A 17,801-nucleotide genomic window follows, 5' to 3' on the forward strand; every position below is an offset into this window, starting at 1 on the left:
AATATCAATTCTAACATTTTTCCTTGTACCAAAAGGTTTTACAAAAATTTTTTTTAAGATAATGAAATAATTTGATGGATAATAACTCCTTATTTGTGAGTATACATTAAATAGTTTAAATGAGGCTGGAGGTGGGGAGAGAGAACTACATCCAGACTAGGTGATACAGAAACTGGAAAATAGTATCTTTCTAGTCATATTTCTGAAATATAATAAAGTTTCATATGTGAAAATTTCAACTGAAGTACCTACAAGGGATAGATTTATGTGGAAAGACCTGTACACGAGCCATATATCTTTTTTTGAAATAATAAATGAATGCTGTAGATTATAGGAAAAAATTTAGAGATCATGAAGAATTTTCTAAAATACTGTTTTAAGGAAAAAAAACTTACAAAAAAAGCTCTTTGATCTTGGACAGTATTAAGAGTTAAAATGGGAACTACTGTTACAGATAATAAAGTTAGATATAGTTCATCAAGTTTAAGTTTCTTATTATTTCTTTGCTCCATCTAAATATTTTAAAAGCTTGTTAACAAGAGCAGGCTTATTATTAATATTTTTTTAAGGAAACAGGATCCTGTTCTGTTGCCCAGGATGGAGCGTGTGGCTATTCACAGGCACGACTATAGCAGACTACATCCTTAAACTCCTGGCCTCAAGTGATCCTGCTGCCTCAGCCTCCCAGGTAGCTGGGACTATAGGCATGAGCCACTATGCCTGGCATGCTGCATGCTATTTTTGAATGATATGCACAAAATCACATGTTTAAAAAAAGTAATACTTTATTATTTGTACATAATAACAAATTTTCTCGGCAATGTTTGTATCTCTTAAACATTTATATTTATTTTAATGATATTTTAATAAATTATAAAGACTGATTTACTGTGATAGCTATCAGTACAATGACAGACATTTTAAAGACTGAAAGCATACAATTTGTGTTAAACAAGGCTTTAAAACATTACTATATAGAGATATAGTAGCAGTAAGCAAATGCTGAGATTTTAAGAGTTGACAAAGGTAAAGAGAAAGGGACATAAAGAAAACACCCAAGCATTTACACTATGTAAGTACAAAGATCTAGCTTAAATTAATGGAAATCAGGTACCCGAAGTAAGCAAGCAGATAATACCCAATCCTATGGGACAGGCTAATCCAAGGGAATAAAAAAAAATCTTGTGGCTAGGTTTCCTTCATAAAAATACTTTGTGGAAAGTAATGAAGCTATTCAATAGAAGTAGTTTTATTTTAAACGGAATATTCCCTATACATTTTGTTCACTGTTTTATTTTTTCACTTGTTCTGCAAGTCAGGTATAATGACACTGTATTTGTCCCTTGGAATCAAGTCCTGTGAATTAATTTAAATAAAATTAAAGTAAAATTATTTCCACGTAGGCTATCTGCTCCCTTTTACTCATGACCCAGCTGTATGTTACCTGTGGACAATAGGGCTGATTTTGAAGGAGTCTAGATCAGGTACATAGGAAAGAACAAGAGTGTGTGAATTCACATAAAAATGCAATTTCTGATGAACCTCCAGCATAAATTGTTTCAAAATTAACTATTGTTTGGACAGTCCATGATGCTGGTCTCTTCCATTAATGCAGCCAAAACAGCTGTATATATTTTATATTCATATGGCTTAGGGTTTTCTTCTTTTTACAACTTTCTGGTTTTATTATAGATAGTAAAACCAAACATATCATTTCACATAATTCTAAATTAACTAAGATTACTGGGTTAGAAATTCTAAACCACATAAATTTTATAAAGCTCACGTGTAACATTACTTAAAAATATTATTTAAAAGTCATAGTTTGATTTTAAATGGATCATTTGAGAAAGTTCTTCATTTCTCATTAACATTACCGTCCTAATAAGTGGATGATAAAAATCACATTTTACTAGATTTAGTGAAATAGAATCTTTAGGATATGAAACCAAAATGAGTGTTTATTAAATAGAAAAAAAATAAGCAAGCACTCTCATAAACTTAAGCCAAAACTGGTTAAAAACAAAAAACAAAAAACAAAAAAACCCAACAATATGAAAAGAACACCTTCGTAAACATTTTGTATTAGCTTTCCATGAACAAATTTTAATTTAATAAAGATTTTTGGGTGAACACAAATAAAAAGTGTATAAAAGAGAAGGTAATAAAAAATATTGAAGTTAGGTAAGTAAAAGACTTACTTTCAAACACCTACCTTTGTTATTTCCGAGTCCATAATCAAATCCTTGGGCACTGCAACTTGCCCCTTTATTAAAAGCTTGCACTGAGAAAGGGCTTGGAGGAGGAGTTTGAGAATTCTGATCCAGAAGAACTTGTTCTACAACAAAAGCCATAGCTGTAACATTAGTTTCTTACATGCTATTCCCTATTCATACAACAAAGAGAGAAAATTGCAAAAGATTTTATGATGGTGAGATCTTAAAATAAGCTCACATCTAGATTTGATCAATTTAAATACCAGTCAGGTCATCTTAACATTAACAAAGCACCTGACAAATCTTTGTTTTTATTTATCAAATACAGAGTGAAATTTAGAAATGAGATATGCTCTTATGAAGCCAATTTACTTTTATTGTGGCAGGATACATTACTGAATGCATACTAATATTTCTGGACCAGGAACTCTTTGTATTTGTAACAAATTTATACAAGAGTATTTTGCAAAACAAAACGGACAACGTATAAACCAGAAATAAAAGTATTTTGCATATTAGTATTAGAATAGAGAAAAAAACTAAGTATCTAGTACCAAAAGGAATTTTCATTTGTTAACTGTTCTAAGTTATGAATGTGAAAATTATGGAAAACCTAACTTTTAACTTATTTTATTACATAAAGATATTTTTCCCAAATAGAAGGATAATAATAAACCATGTTACATAATCAGAGTCTATAAATGTATCAGAATTCTTATTTCAAGCACAAAATGGCAAATGTTTTATCCATTTACAAATGGCAAGATGTGACCTATAAAATATGCAAACTAAATTAATCCCCTATGAACAATCAACTGGGTCCAAGATTCTGTCTGATATAAAACAATACCTTAGTTAAATATCCATATTAATGCCAGCCAAAAAAGGCAAAATAAAGTCTGTCAAGTAAAATCAGGAGGAAAAGGTATTTATTCCATTAAAATAACATCATGAAAAATTAAATATCTCAAGTATATTTTTAAATATCTTATTTTAAAAATATCTTTAAGTATCTTAAATATATTTTCTAAAAGTCAATAGTCCTTTAAACAGAACAGGGAACTACAAACAGGGTGTGGTAGAGTGTTTCCTTCCTACTTGTAAATTGCAATTCTGCTGTACCAGTGGTACTGTATAATCTATCCCTTTACCAGCATTTGTAGACTTGATTTAAAAAACCAATCAGCACTTCCCTTAGGCAACACTCTTCAGCATGCAATATTTCAGCAGTAGAATGTTTCTTCAGAAAAACACCCATGAACAGTAAACTGAACGGAAAAGATAGCAGTGCTTCCCTTCTAGACTAAGAATGGTCTAGCACCCAGAATGAAGTCTGTTTTTAACACAGCAGTAACTTTGCCTACTACAGATTTCAAAGACCAATAGAGAATTTTTACAAAGAGGAAAGCTTTTGTTTTACTCACACGACTTCATATAAACTACCATAGTGCCAAATCTTTGTATTTCCATATTAAATATTATCACCAATGAACAGACTATTTGGGCAGCACATCAACTAATCTTAGTGATTTAAAGGCACTAACTTCATATCATTTCTTTCCTTATCACTCCAGGTTTTATATTAAAATATTAAGATTCACATGATCACCAAATATCTATTTGTGTCTGTATCTATATATCAAGAGTAAAAGTTGATTAACAGATTACAGAGAAAAATTTCAACTTCTTTTAAATGATACTCTAATTTAAGAAGCATTTTATCTTGGAAGAAGCTTCTATCTTCTAAGTTTATAAGAATAAAATTTCCCAGGTTAAAACTTGATCCTTAGCATGGAAGGCATTTTGCATTTTAACAATAAGACCTAACTTACCATCCATTAGCTTTATCTGTTATTTGCTCATTTAGTCTTCATATCAGATTTATGTGGTTATGACTTATAAGGTCGTTTTATAAATGGGAAAACTGAGGCACAGAGATATTAGGTTAACTTGGTCAAGGTCACACGAGTAAAAAGTTGTACAGCTGGGATCAGTACCCTGGAAGTCCTGCTTCAGAATCCACTCTTACATATTTTGTTGTACTGCCAGTTAAAAAATTATTAAGCAATAAGCTAGAAAAGTCCTTTGGAAGTCACCTAAGCTGTTCTCATATTTAACTTATCTTAAATAAAGCTGATCTCCCCTTAGGTATTTTCATTTATATCTGAATATTCCTATATAAAGAAAAATGTTTAAAAATTTATGAATATGTAGTAAATATACAGCAATATATAATAAGGACATGGTAAGTGAAAAAGTCATTTAGTAAATGTCTGATTTACATCAAGCGGAACCCTTATCTTTTTCAAATGAATAGTTCTACTGTCTCAGGACATTATTTTATGACCACATCATCTTAGACTAAAAAAAGTCTATCTGGGAAAAACAAGGAGAGGAGGTAGGTTCTCAAGTTGTGCTCAATGTGTACAGCATGGTGTAATGAGTACAGCATTTAAAACACAAATGAAGATTCTGGCTGAAGTCTTACATCTGCTATGTCACCAGCTGTACAACCATAGACACATTATTTTAAATTCTACGAGCTTGAGTTTCCTACCTATAAATTTAAGATTATATCACCTACCTCAAAGGTGTGTTGTGGGGGAAAAAGGTAGACATCTCCAGAGATACTCCATCATTATTGCAAATTTCAAACCTTTTTTGAATCCATATTTATGGACATATTGCCTCTTAGAATAATAAGTATTATAAATTTATTATCTTTTGAATAAAGATGCATGTTCTCCTATTTATCTAACTTCATCCTATAAATTTTGGGATTTGGCAGACAAGTCCATGTTTGCTTACATACTTATTTTGATGTGCTATTATTTTTATAATTCAAGTTGTATTACAAAACTTCATGAGCAACTAGTATGTGTCAAAACTGTTTCAGAACTAGGAATGCAAAGATAAAAACCATGTGCCTGTCCACAAGGGACTCATAACTGGGTATGAAGAAATAAACATGAACTTCACTATGACACTATTGTTCTAGTGGTGAGCACAATTCTTTAGGAACACAAGAAATTCTTGGCTCTGTTGTGATGAGTTAAAGCATCACACAAGGGATAATGTGGTTTCAACTTCGAAGAACAAATTTTTGTCACCAAGATATCAAAGAGAGGGAGACAAAAAGGAATATATTTTATTAAGTGAGATCAATGTTGAAAAAGGTAAAATAAAATTTAAAGTTGAAAATCTAACAACAGGAAGCCCTAAAGACACTATGCATTTATTCAATGCTCTTTCCCTAAGACAAAATGCAATCAAATGAAGTTGCCTGGGAGAAGTACTGAGATTGGTAGTTGGAATACTGAACTTTCATTTTATTATAGAAGGGATAAAATGTTCAGTCCTGGACTGGTACGGAAGAAAGAGGTATAGAAATTTATATTAATGAAATAAAAAGCCTGTTTTATAAAGATGGGTCTACATGTTTTGAATTTTCTTTTAATTTTCTTCTTTAATGTGCATTAAGTACTCACGTATTTTACAAACCAATTTTAACAGTTGCAAGATTTTTTAACTTTTAGTTTTTCTTTTTAAAAAACAAACACACAAAAAACTCTTTAAAACAAAAGCAATACAATAGGCATTAAACTTCTGTATTTGAAAGCTTAATTGGAATAAATCACAAATTTAAGCCAACTTGCCATCTTCATGTCGGAGGTACTGGTTTCCGCCTCTGTCTCTAGCTAAGGACCATGCCTCTCCTTCATCACTCTCACAGAACTCTACCATGCTGTTCTGATCCAGTTGCACCCATGTCCCTTCAGAATTGGTTACCTGGTACATAACAAAAAGCATGATTGATTGGCTTGATTCTTTCAGGGAACTCAGTCTGAAAACCAGTAAAAAGCTTACATGTCTGAATAGTGTAATCATTCCAATACATTTCTACTAAGAAATTAGTTTCTGAAATTAAGGCCACAGCCTGAGGTAAGACAGAAGTCAATAAAAAGTTCTGTAAAATACTGCTTATTTATGAATTTGGTTAAAATAATAACTTCCAAAGCACAAAGATAACCCCTAAATAATTTTAAGAATTACCCAAAAACACACGGCTCATTTTCTTTTTTCTGCATCTAAAATGTCCTAACACAGCCGACTTGCTATTACTTAGGTTGAGAGTATCCATAGTGTAATTTGAAAATGACCCTTACTGAGAAATAGCATGACACACTACATCTTCAAGCTTATCAGCTGAGGCAAATGCCACAGTAGCCTAAAGTGTAATTTTATTTGCTCAGGACTTCAGTGAGACCTACGAATGGGAACAAAGAAATGAAACCTTTTGCATATGATCACATCTCCATACCGATCACATAGAATATTTTAAGTGATGATAATCCATGATGGTATAGTACATTTGTAATAATGAAAAAATATGTGCAAATACCAAACATTTATATACACAATACAAATCATTTGTTAAGATATTGTTTACACAAGGATAATTATGCAAATCATTAGACAGAAGCACAGAAAAATTATGTATTTGCAATACAAGTAAAGATAAAATACATTAACATTGAAAAACCTGTGGTAGAAATGGCAACCTTTAGAAGAGATGCTTTGGTTGTATTACATTAAAAATGAGTATCTTAGAAGTCATGAAGCTACAAGAATCCATACCTCTCCCACTGCTTTGACTCTGTTTCCCAGAACTAACATTCCAATTGGGATACCTCTAAGGTTAGGGCAGCTTCTGATGTTGTGACCTGAAGGTCCCGTCTTCACTACCTTGTACATGCCTGGCCCTCCTCGCAAGAATGGCATATCTTGTTCTTGCATTGTTGCTTCCTGTGGGCAGCAGGAGTTTATGTCTTTGAAAAAGTCATCAGTATTAGTTTTAGATTCCTGAAAATTTGAATAGGAAAGAAAAATAAAATACAATCTATTATCACTTTCAAAGCCTTCCTATTAATAGCTTTTATAGCAAGTCTACAGTACTGTCAATATAAAAAAAAACACATAACTAAAGATAACTGAAGAATTAGTCATTAGCACTAAAGAATCTCAGTTTTTCAACAATGCTATTTAAAATAAAGTTGAAGGCAAGAAAATATAGCAGGAAACCAGTCGACCTCTGGCTTCTGCCCACCACAATTTGACAAATATAATCATCCTTGATTTTACTTTTATCTTTAATGCAATATTTAAATTTAACAGTAGGAAAAATAAAAATTCTATACTATGTGAACCACAAGGGAATAATTTTGAATCATTATTACTGCATTACTGTATATTGTTATGGGTCAAAAAAAGTCTAAATATTCATTTCTTCCCATGTTGAAATAATTATTTATAAATAGAGAAAACAGGTATGAAGAATCTGAAAACTGATCCATAAGCAGAGATGATGAAAAATATGCATTAAAAATATAGCTATATCTTGCTATTTGTTAGTTATGAATGAAATAATGATGCTTACAATATTTTAACAACTTATACTTTCTAATATTGTACAAATAAAAATGTCTTGCTAGATTTGTTAAGCCATTACTATGCACTGATATATTAATGCTAGCAACAGAAAAACAGACTATATTTTTAGTAGAAAGGAGAAATTAAACATGGATTTAAGTAAATATAACATAAATTTATATTATTGAAAAGAGTCACTTCTAAAATGAAAGAACCTTCCCTAAATTTTCTGTTAAATTGTAATGCTGTGATAAAATTGTTTCCTATGTGAATGTAATAAAGAGAAATAATAACCTTTCCATATTTTCTCTTTTTCCCAACTAAATGTAAATAAAGGGTCCACACTGGGTGTTCTCATTGCCATCATTACTCCTTTAAAAGAGATTTAAAACTGCATTTTTACATACAGTAATATGAACTCTATAATTTATTTCATATTCAGATAGAGTAATAGATAACCATAAAGAGACACACATGCAAACATTAGGTTAAAACTGATATTTAATAATGTTATAAATAGAATAAAAATTTAAAAACTAACATTATGCAAGATAAAATTGTATTAAATAGTTCTATCCCTACCAGTAGCCTCATAATGAAGAGATATGTATACATGTTCATATACATAGTAACACAGTAGAATATTAAAAATAGAATCCTCAGGTTTAAAAATATGTGGATTCAAGAATTCTGTATACCTGCTACTTTGTTAATTCCACACATGACTGGTCAGGGAAAATGTTAAAGTCACCACTAACTTTCACATAATATTTTGTGAATCTCACTGTAGTGATGAATAACCAATTTTTACTTACACAAATATGTACTAAGAAAAATTAATTTACGTTTACTGTAATTATATTTTATTTACCAATATTCTTTTGTCACATATTGGAAATATAATGGAAATGAGAATTTTAAACACTCAAAAAGCTTAGATTTACAACGGAAAATAAATGTAAAATACGCATTTTATATACTCATCATATATATTTGTAAAAATTTATATATATGCAAACCTACATGAATACACAGAGTGCACTCAAGATAAAGATTGAGAGTAACACAGGTCTAAACTTTACACAGTACTTGCTATTACACTCACAAGATTTTCTGTAAACATTTAAAAATGTCTGTAAATGGTCAATAAATAAATACATCATGCCATTTCATAGTTAGAAGAGGCAAGTTTTAATCCTACTCACAAATGATTCTTAAAAATTACATGGCAACATAAAAAAGCAAATATCCATAGATTTAGCAAAAAAACCCAATTTCACTGGTATTTAATAATATTCCCAGTGCATTTAATTAATTATAACAATAATTCTAACTTTTGATCATTCAGGGTAACACTGGGAGTTAAGCCTTGGCACAACTAATTATAATTGCAAACTAGTCACTGAAAGGCAATTATGAAAACTTGTTAAAAATTTAAAATAATATTTTATTGAAAAGGTAATAAAACTATATTAATAAGTATAAAACAAAGTTTATCCAATTCTTGTGCTAAACAGTATAAAAAACTGACAGACATAAAGTCATAGAACTGTGCCTATCATGCTCAAGCAATAGTAAAATACATGTTTTATTCAATACAGAAATGTAAGACCCAGGTACCAGCATATTAAATTCATGAATTTCAATATTATTATTTTCTCCCTCCAGTCCCATCCCATTCTCAGATGAACATTCAAAGAGGGAATGTGAAAGAGTTGGCAGTAGAAAAAATAAAAGAGCCATAAGGCCAGGACACTGTCACCTAAATAAGTTAGTTGTGAAAACACTAATCTTAGATATAGTCATTGGAAAAGCTAGTCATAAAACTAAATATAGCAAATTTGAAGTCATGTGGAAGTATCACTTAAACTAATAATACATTCTTTTTGGCAGGAGCGAGAAAACTCAATTGCAGCACTTCATATAGATTTTTTTTGGTTAAAAGGTTTTATTAATCTTCAGTAAAGGTTTTAAAGACACAAAATTTGTTATACATGCTGAAATACCTGAATAAAATATTATTGTTCCTTACAGTTAACTCACCTGGGGGAAAAAAGCTTTGGAAGTCCATGAAAATACGTCCAAATCCCTGACTCCTTGGCTAGCATTAAAGATATTCTGAGCAACAAAGTTTAAGAAAGAAAAATATCAACAAAGAAAGGGAACAGGATATCATCTGCAGAAGATGCGTGCACAGTAACATTTTTCTGTACTCTAGCACCAACATGGAAATATGATTTTACTAAAGAGAAACTGAAGCCATCTGAGTAAACAACACACCGAAGAAATTCTGTCTGATAAGTAAGTTTTTGTCAGAAGCTCTCCGTGGATATAGTGTGTCATGCCATTTACTAAAATTAAGAGCCAGACGTTGTTACAAAGCTTAAGATACTCAATGCAAGAAAGAAACCTTAAAATTCTTTAAATGAGGACGTATTTGTTCTAATACAAGCCAGATTTGTTTTATGACAGAAACCAGTCTGCTGTTTTATAATAAAAATGGAAATGATATCGATGTATAGAAAATGCAATTATCATTATGAATAATAATGGCATGTAGTTTACGTGAACTTATTACTTTTTGAAGTACAAAAATAAAAATAAAAAATAAAAAAGTAAAAAATAAAAAGTATGAGTCATTTTTTCAATTTTCCTTCCCTCTATAAGTAGGAAAAAAATCATCTGGAAATGTTTCTGAATGCTACTAACAAGTTTGATAAGAAAAACATAATACATACAATCAATTTTTTATCAAAAGATAAAAATTTAATCAATTTTATCAAAAGACAGGCCTATTTTTCTCCATCTCAAAGTTTAGGAAATGTAGAACATTTAGGATCTCTAAGTTAAAGTCTAAAAATGTTTTGTTAAGGAACAATCAATTCACAGAAATGTTATCCTAGAAAAATCAACATTTTCACAAAATGTTTTACTGATAATTTAAATGATATACATTTTCGTAGTTATCTCATGCTATCAATCTATATTTATCTGATCTGAAATTAAAATCTTTCCAGTGAGTAGCAATTGCACAATTTTATTGCTTATGTAAATATTATGATAAAAGGTTATTTTGAACCAAAAAAGAGGACATTCAAAATGTTAATAAAAAAGATCAACTAAGACTTCAACAAAAAAGAAACATCAAAATTCGCTATCAATTATGTCATTTTAGATAATGAAACTTTATTTACTGTCTCTAGTTCTATATTTTCCATATCCATATATATATGGATGAATGTGGGTACACACCCATGTACATAAATATATGCTAATTCATAAATGTAAGACATATAAAACCCTAAAAAAAGTGCCTAATAATATGTCTACAAATAAATGTAAACCAAAACCAAAGCCAACTGCCCCCTAATTAAAAGCGGATAGTGAATAAGGTCCTTTCTCTTTAGGTAAAGTGAAAAACATATTGCAGAGCATCTTGAAGTGCTATGTTTTAGGGGAAAAATGTCTCTACTGGTTCATCCACATATATAAGAATTTGTAGAGTACTTGGTCAATGGGTTTTTCTCCCTTACAAAGCATAGTGGGACAGACTTTCTGACATAAAACAATATCACTTTTTTTTTTAGCATATTCTATTTTTTAGCATAAATTACTCTAGTATTAAAATAACGTGAAAGGCAACTGTTAAAAGTAACGCAGGTAAAGTTAGTGATAAAGAAGCAATGTGGTGACTGGTTGACAATATTTAAAGCTTATGTCTCTCTTTTAAGTCAATGTGCAAACATAACTGCTTTCTCAGTCAACAGCATGTACAATGATATTTTAAAATGATGTTAACTGCTAACTGTGGTAATAAATTGCCAATAAAATCAATTCTGTATATATTTCTGTGTAAATTGAAACTTTATACTTTTTTGCTTTTGTTCTGCAGTTGTAGAAAATTCTTCATTCACACTGGTTTACCCTAAGATTATTTTCAAAATGTAATGTCCTAGTAAAACTGCATTTATCAAGAAGCAGAAATTTGAAGAACAGAAAGCTGGAGTTTAAAAATAAAATACACTTGAATAGCTGGGTGCAGTAGTGCATACCTATACTCGTAGCTATTCAGAAGGCTGAGACAGGAAGATTGCTTGAATCCAGGAGTTCGAGACCAGCCTGGGTAAGATAGAGAGACCTCATCTCTACAAAATAATTTAAAAATATAGCTGGACATGGTAGTACATGCCTGTAGTCACAGCTACATGGGAAGCTGAGAAGGCAGGACTCCTTGAGCCCAGAAGTTCAAGTCCAGCTTGGGCAACAAGAAGACTTCATCACACACACACACACACACACACACACACACACACGAATAGTGTTCTTTGGAAATTCAGAAATGTTTTAGTCTAAAGATATGAACATTCATGAAAATGTTAATTTCTCCAAAGCCCCAATTTCTCACTATTAAAATATGTTAGCTTTCATATAGTATAATTTCACAGATTATTATGAGCACAGCTTGTGTGTGCATGTGTATATACAAACACACATATATATATAAAATAACATTTTATTCTCAAATACTATTTTAAAGGCAGAAAAGTTCTGTAAAGAAAATTAGAAAATTAAAGCATACTGTGAACCTAACTAAATTAATGAACACCAAATTGCAACTCTAAGCTGATAATCTTTCAAGGCATAGAAAAGAGACCAACAAGTGAATAATTATCACAGTGAAAATATGTGACCAACCATGCCAAATGCTCATGCAAAAAAAAGAAAAAAATCTTTCCTTGTGTTAGATAAGCACAAAGCTAAGAATTGCCATTGTTAAAGCAAAATGATAAAATAACTCAAGAAAATTAAGAATAGCATATATACTAATTATTACAGTCTTAATTTAACTGTTTTAATCTCATTCTGTTTACGAAACTTTAACACTAAGCTAAAGAATGAAATAAAGCTGTTCTTAACCATATAAGAACAGTACATTTACTAATGTTGTATTAAGTTAATATTATTAAGATTAAAACACAGGTTATGTATACACATACACACAAAGCTATTAACAAAATCAGGAAATCCGGGGTATGTTAAAGCTGTGACTGCTAAGTGTTATTAGGTAAAAAGGAATGAAATTGGATTTAATGTTATTAGGTAAAAAGGAATGAAATTGGATTTAAAATGCACGAAACATTTGCCAATTTTATCAATTAACCCAGGTGATGCTATACAAACAAGATTAACAAATGATACTTTCTCTTCAACTCTACTTCAAATCTTTCAGGTCCCAAAATTTGGAAAATCAGTATACTTTCTAAATGTGAACACCCATCAGTCTAAAGTAAGAAGTAATCTGTATAAATGCATGGAGATATACAGAAACTCAATTCTGTAAGAATTCAGATTATATGGGAACTATAAAGATACCTTAGAATACTTCCATTTGTCTATCATCTACTTTCCTTGATATAAACTTTCTCTTCCACTCAACTCCCCTCACAATGTTAATTAAAAGATCTCATTTTTGACAGAGTACCCAAAGAATTGGGTGTGTAAGTTTCAAACCATTAACATCTCCTATCATAGAAGTACACTTGTTTTCCAAAAAATTAAGCTCGTGATTCCAGAGAGTCTAATGTTTTCCATGGTAGGTGCATAATAAATTCTCTTTTCATCTTTTCACTTGCATTGTCCCTGAAATTTGAAACATTCTACTAGCTCACATTTTGTAGATTCCACATCTTTAGAATTTTAATTTAAAATCAATCAATGTTCCCCACGTATGCCATCAAGAATAACTCATGTCATCTTCAATACATATCATGGTATTCATCCTCATTCAACCATTAAGGTTATAAGTATTTATCTTTCTGTAGTTTGGCAGTTCTAGTCAAAGTAATAGGATTATTACAGCTATAGTTGCTTCATCCTTTTATAACTATATTTATCCTTATCTCTCCACTAGATTCCCATGCATACTGAACATAAATGCATGGGCTCTGGAATCATATCAACTGGTGTTCCAATACCAGCTCCACTACTTTCTACTTGTGATCCTGGGTGAGTGGCTATCTTTATTCATTGCAAAAATGAGAATTATAATATGCTTAACATCACAGGGTCACAATGAGGATTAAATGAGATAATTAAGGCAAGGAGCATATATATGTTAGAAATTATTTTAAACAGAATGATCATATCAAATGCAAAGAACTAAAATTAAGCATCCACAAATGTGTAAAGCATTAACAAACTGCGAAAACCTACTATAAGCAAAGTGTAATTTTTAATGCTTAGGAAGAAACAAATGTGAGTAAGAAGGGATCCTGAATGAGTCCTTATCCTTAAGGAGCTTAAAAACAGAAATAAGAGGTACATAAACACAAATGGGCTGAAGGCAACAAAAACAAATATTATGGGTAGCTGGAGAAAGAAGTAAGCCTTTTCTACTTCTACAGATTAAGTGCTGCCTGAGAAGGAAGAGAGAAAGCTATTCTCCCCAGTACATATCTGTTTTCCACCCTCAATTCTCTGCTTTACCTGTATCAACTATTCATCATTTCACATACATAGCATGTCCCCATAACTCTGAACATTGATTCTCTGTCTAGAAATTCCTTTACTGTTTCCTGGCAACTTTTCTTCAAGACCTCCTCAAATGTCACTTAAGTGAAGCCATTCCACAACTTATCACAATGCAATTTAATTATGTGAATATGGTATGTCTACCACATTACATGGTGAGTACTCCAAGGATCAGAACTTCACCCCATCTTATTTACTCTGTATCCCTCCCCTCTGCATCTCCACCCAATGCCTACTTTCCAGCTTAGCATTTATTACTAACAAGAATGCAAATAAGAATTCTACGAATAAGAACTCAAATATTTACTAAACGAGCAATTAATAAATTAATGACTATAGCAAAATTGGGAAATAAAGAGAAGATCACCAACCAATTTTTGAGTCTGGACAACTTAAGATTAGAAAAAAATGGAAGTGAAACCATTCTAGATAAATTAGACAACAAAACAAAGACTCTTTAAGATACAAAATTGGAAAGCATGTTCTCAGCCGGGTGCAGTGGCTCACGTCTTTAATCCCAGTCTGTAATCCCAGCACTGTGGAAGGCCAAGGTAGGTGGATCACTTGAGGCCAGGGGTTCTAGAGCAGCCTGGCCAACATGGTAAAACCCTGCCCGTCTCTACTGAAAATACAAAAATTAGCTGGGTGTGGTGGTGTATGCCTGTAATACCAGCTACTCAGGAGGCTGAGACATGAGAATCACTTGAACCTGGGAGGTGGAGGTTGCAGTGAGCCAAGATCGTGTCACTGAACTCCAGCTTGGGTGGCAGGGCAAGGTGCTGTAAAAACAAACAAACAAACAAACAAAAAACAAAACAAAATCAAAAACAAACAAACAAAAAACAAAACAAAATCAAAAACAAACAAACAACAAAAATAACAAAACAAAAAAACAAACTAAAAGGAAAAGAGTGTTCTAAAAAGGGCAAAAAGTTCTACATAATTGATATGAATGCCTCACAGAGGATCTGAACCCTTCTCTATTTAGCTCTATCTTTGCCATTGACTTAAAAATTATTTTGGAAACGATAGTCATAATATGAATGTCTAATGCTATTCTGTCTCTAAACTAGAGCATTACTAAAGTGCTAAAACAGTTAAAGTCACTTTGAACTAAATTAGGATATGAATATTATTCAGTCAAATATGGTGTTTAAATAGAACGACTGATAGATCAAAATTGAGCTAAAGTTCATACTTACGATGAATACACGAATTCTAAAACATGAGTAAATAAACAAAACAGCGTGACAAGATCACTTTAAGGATTATCTAAAATGGGTAATTATAGTAATCTTATTTTTAAAAATAATTCATCCAACATTCAGTCAGTGTTCAAACTTCCAATCTCTGCCCCCACTCCTCTCTGTATAGTTTGTTTGAGTTGGGATCCAAATAAGGTGCACACATTGATGTCAATACAAAATTGTTTTAACTAGAAAAGGTTGAAAAGAGAGACGTAAACAGTGCTGAAGGCAACTTTTCAGAACTTTCACTTCTTTTTAAGTTAGCAGCATTGGTGTTTGAATACTTCTAATTTGATTTCATATCTCCCAGGTTTCATTTTTTTATTGAGTCATGTTTTACAATTAACAGCCATGATTAAAGTTCATTTACTTTAAATGAACTGAAGTAAGAAGGGAGAAAGATAGTTTTCCCAGCAGTAAATGCATAAGACATACAAAAGAAGAGGTAGCAAGATGCAACTATTTAGGTGTGTTATTTCCTTGAGAAGATGAGAGGGAATCATTATTCTATGTCCTATCATGTTTAACCCTGCACAGTCAGATACTCATAAAAAAAATGTACTGACTGGGTAAGGGGTCTGCCCTAGTCCCTACAGAAAATCATGCCTGTCCCTGCCTATGCCAGGCCTCTGACTCTGTATGAGTCCTCAGTTAATACCTGTACTGAAGTAACTTTATCCCAGATCTGTTTAGAGCCCTACGCTAGTTAATTTTGCCATACTGTACCCCCTCTGTCATCTTTGATCACCACCCAAAACATAAATCCTTATGTCATCTACCTGTTCTTTCATTTTTATACCAAACTGCTCCGTTTCTTCCTGATTCAAACTATTCCCATCCCCGCATGACTTTAAATTGTGTCTTATGGACCCCTTCCTCCAATGGTAAACACATTGTTTTTATCTTTTTTTTTTTTTTTTTTTTGAGATGGAGTCTCGCTCTGTCACCCAGGCTGGAGTGCAGTGGTGCGATCTCAGCTCACTGCAGCCTCCGCCTCCTGGGTTCAAGCAATTCTCTGCCTCAGCCTCCTGAGTAGCTGGGACTACAGGCGCCCACCACCATGCCTGGCTAATTTTTGTATTTTTAGTAGAGACAGGGTTTCACCATCTTGAACTCCTAACCTTGTGATCCACCCGCCTTAGCCTCCCAAAGTGCTGGGATAATAGGTGTGAGCCACCCTGCCCAGCCTGTTTTTATCTTTAACTTTGTGAGTCACATCATCTGTGTGTCTTCAAGTCCACGCAGATGATCTTCCACCTGCCTAGCTTCTTAGTTCCTAGACTTAGGCACTTGTAGTGACTTCCATGTGCACTGCACTTCAGCCACCCTCCCATGGCAATGTAATAGAGCATCTCATTCGTTAAAGTGCCCTACCTATGATATCAAATACAAATATTCTACTTTATTGCCTGCATTTTTCCAACTCTTTAACTATAGTGCATTCACTATATTGTTCTAGGATTTTATTAGATCTTCTAAATCCCTTGGACCTTCCATTTGTCCTTTCCCATTTCCAAATTAGGTCTGAGTCCACATTCCCAGAGCTGATGATCTTAATTGCTATTTCTGTCACAGCAGCTTAGCAACTAGTACTATAATTTGCTTTCTTGGCTCTTTCTTGGCTCTTTTAATTCCGGACACTTAGGGCAATAAAGAACTAGGCAGGGGATTCCAGTTGGGTCTATACAGTGGTCTAATTGAGTCTTTAGTGGCCCAGTAATCCTTCAAACAATATTCCAAATATCCATTGCATTTCTCAACCCCCTAACTTAACTCATTCTTTTCATTCTGAACTGATGGTTTTCGTATCTTCTATTTTAAGGGAACTTGTAGTCTCCCTCAACCTCTTCCCTTCGTCCCTCCCTCCTCCAAAACATAACTACTGCCATGCATATTCCCCTCTCTTTTACAGAAGCAAGCTCTCCAAGGTGCCCTTAATTCCATTTCCTCCTCCTGTTTTTCAGTCTTCAGCCTTGTCATCTATATCTTTAATTTCTCCTTTTTTTTACTGGTATTTTTCTTTTAACTTATAAAACTCTCAAGTCACTACTACTCTTAAAATGAAGAAACCAAAAAAACCCTAGCTTCCTAACAATACCAGACACTCTTGAGCTGTTTACATTAACAACCTCTGCACTCACATTCCAGTGAAAACCACCCACAAGTATCTGTATGCCTCACTCCACTCCTTACCGCTCCTCTAACCTTTGTTACTCCCTTCTTTCCCTGACCTTAAGGAGACTGTCTACTACAGATTGTCTCTTGGATGGGGTTCAAAAGCATCAAGTAACAGAACACAATACTTTAAAATAAAATCGTGGGATTCAGAATTGTGACAGATGGTGCTTCTTGCTCTTCCTTTCTACTTTTGTTTATT

At 32.4% G+C, this 17,801-nt stretch overlaps 1 protein-coding gene across 28 annotated transcripts in view; it reads right to left on the reverse strand.

The window, feature by feature from the left end:
• Positions 1–17,801, reverse strand: part of MYCBP2 (MYC binding protein 2) — a 275,983-nt gene that overhangs the window by 74,239 nt on the left and 183,943 nt on the right. For 10 of the 28 annotated variants that reach the window (XM_063650979.1, XM_063650974.1, XM_054446934.2 and 7 more), the window contains 4 exons: positions 9,690–9,764; positions 6,855–7,079; positions 5,873–6,005; positions 2,216–2,338 (listed from right to left, as the gene is read on the reverse strand). In XM_063650979.1, coding sequence (XP_063507049.1) covers positions 2,216–2,338; positions 5,873–6,005; positions 6,855–7,079; positions 9,690–9,764 — 556 coding nt within the window. The remainder of the gene's footprint in view (positions 1–2,215; positions 2,339–5,872; positions 6,006–6,854; positions 7,080–9,689; positions 9,765–17,801) is intronic. The other 18 variants (XM_054446936.2, XM_063650983.1, XM_063650981.1 and 15 more) reach the window with 4 other exon arrangements.

This window comes from Pongo pygmaeus, chromosome 14 (genome assembly GCF_028885625.2).
Source record: "Pongo pygmaeus isolate AG05252 chromosome 14, NHGRI_mPonPyg2-v2.0_pri, whole genome shotgun sequence".
NCBI lineage: Eukaryota > Metazoa > Chordata > Mammalia > Primates > Hominidae > Pongo > Pongo pygmaeus.